Source organism: Anopheles bellator, unplaced genomic scaffold (assembly GCF_943735745.2).
Source record: "Anopheles bellator unplaced genomic scaffold, idAnoBellAS_SP24_06.2 scaffold01987_ctg1, whole genome shotgun sequence".
NCBI lineage: Eukaryota > Metazoa > Arthropoda > Insecta > Diptera > Culicidae > Anopheles > Anopheles bellator.
This window is the reverse complement of record NW_026686109.1, coordinates 1-1,751: the sequence shown is the minus strand read 5'-3', so window position 1 is coordinate 1,751 and position 1,751 is coordinate 1. Positions and strand designations below refer to the sequence as shown.

The 1,751-nt window shown below is 49.2% G+C and overlaps 1 protein-coding gene across 1 annotated transcript; it reads left to right on the top strand.

The window, feature by feature from the left end:
- Nucleotides 1-514: 514 nt before the first annotated feature.
- On the top strand, nucleotides 515-1,746 carry LOC131214707 (UDP-glycosyltransferase UGT5-like; the record flags this gene model as incomplete). Its single annotated transcript, XM_058209041.1, has 2 exons — nucleotides 515-621; nucleotides 696-1,746. Coding segments are annotated over exons 1-2 (1,158 nt in total), but the record flags the coding sequence as incomplete, so codon positions are not given.
- Nucleotides 1,747-1,751: the final 5 nt, after the last annotated feature.

Below are 1,751 nucleotides of genomic sequence, written 5' to 3'. Positions count from 1 at the left end.
GGCATTCACGTGCTGGGCCAAATAAGAAATCAAACATGGGCCTCCCTATTGCACGCTTTAGTAACTTTGTTCCTCAAGCCGTGCCTACTCACTCTCGCTAATCTACTCACGCATAACTCGGCGTCTAGCACGTTTTCTTTGCCCGCAGGACATTGTTACTTATCTCGCAATCCATGCCAAACCGGCGTGATGACGCGCGTGATTTGCCAGTACCCGCCGGGTTATCTGGCCCGTTGATGTGCGGTAGATAAGAGGGCACGCCAAAAAGGACAACCTCATCTTCGATCACGTTTGGTGCAGGCGTGCAGTGAAACTGCTGTTAGATCGTTAGACACCTTGGAAGCGAAAAAAACCGGTTCATTATTGCCAGTCACGAGTCTTATCTCAAGAGACCAATAGTTCGCGCTAGACACTGTATACGTCATGATCTGTTTTGTTGACATTATAATCAAACATATAAACGGGAGGGAAGACACCACTCGCAGTACACTTTACGCTCGCATCTTGTCTAGAAATGGCTTACCGATCGGTCTGGATCGTTTTGCTGGCAGCAGTTGCCGTTTGCCAGGCGGAAAATATTCTCTTCATGTCCGGCGTTCCTTCCCCGAGTCATTACATATGGTAAGAGGGTAACTTTACTTTCCCGACACACATCTTAGTAATACAACTTCCTTTTGTTAAATTTCTTCGCACAGGCTTCGACCACTGATGAACGAAATGGGAAAGCGTGGCCACAACGTGACGGTGATCAGTGCGGATGTGGAGAAGAAACCGCCAGCGAACTTGACCTACATTCATCTAGAAAACTTCTACAGCACCATGTACAATACCTCGATGCGACAGAAGATGGATTTTTTCGCTATGGCCAACGACAGCCCGACTAAAATGTTAAATTTGTTTGATGAGTTCGGTTTGGACCTCTGCGAAGCAGCCATCAAGTCTGAAGGGCTACACTCGCTTCTGGCCTATCCGCAGGATTTTAAGTTCGATTTGTTTGTGAGTGATTACATGATCGGTCCGTGCATTTCCTCGATCATTTTGCACCGCTTCAAGGGTGTTCCATATATCCCGTCGACGCCGTATAATGCTCCGTCGACAGCTGCGGCAGTGCTCGGTGCCTTTTCCTACTCCGGCCTAGTTCCAAACCATGTCTTCGACGCACCGGAATCGATGAGTTTTGTACAGCGAGTGAAGAATCTTTACTACGATTTGTACGAAATGACACTGCACGAGATCTTTCTCCACCCGGAAGCGGACCGAATTTTCCACAAACTCTATCCGAGCGCCCCGAGCACCAGGACTTATTACAAAAACGTGAAACTGTCCTTCATCAACGCCAATCCGATTATCCAGTACAAGGAACCGATGATGCCGAATATGATACCGGTCGGTGGAATGCAAATCCAGCCAGCGAAGCCACTGCCAGCGGATCTCCTCAAAGTGGTCGAGGGAGCCAAAAATGGATTCATCCTCTTCTCGCTCGGCAGCAATGCCCGTAGCGATCTGCTGGGTCCCGAGCGCATTACCAACATTCTTACCGCGATGGGGCGACTCTCCCAGTATCAGTTCCTGTGGAAGTTTGAATCCGACGAAGCCAAGCTACCGATGAAGGTACCCAAAAATGTGTACATTCGTGCCTGGATGCCCCAGAACGATTTACTGGCCCATCCCAACATTAAGCTGTTCATCACGCACAGCGGACTTTTGAGCACCCATGAGGCGATCTGGAACAGCGTGCCGATCATCGGATT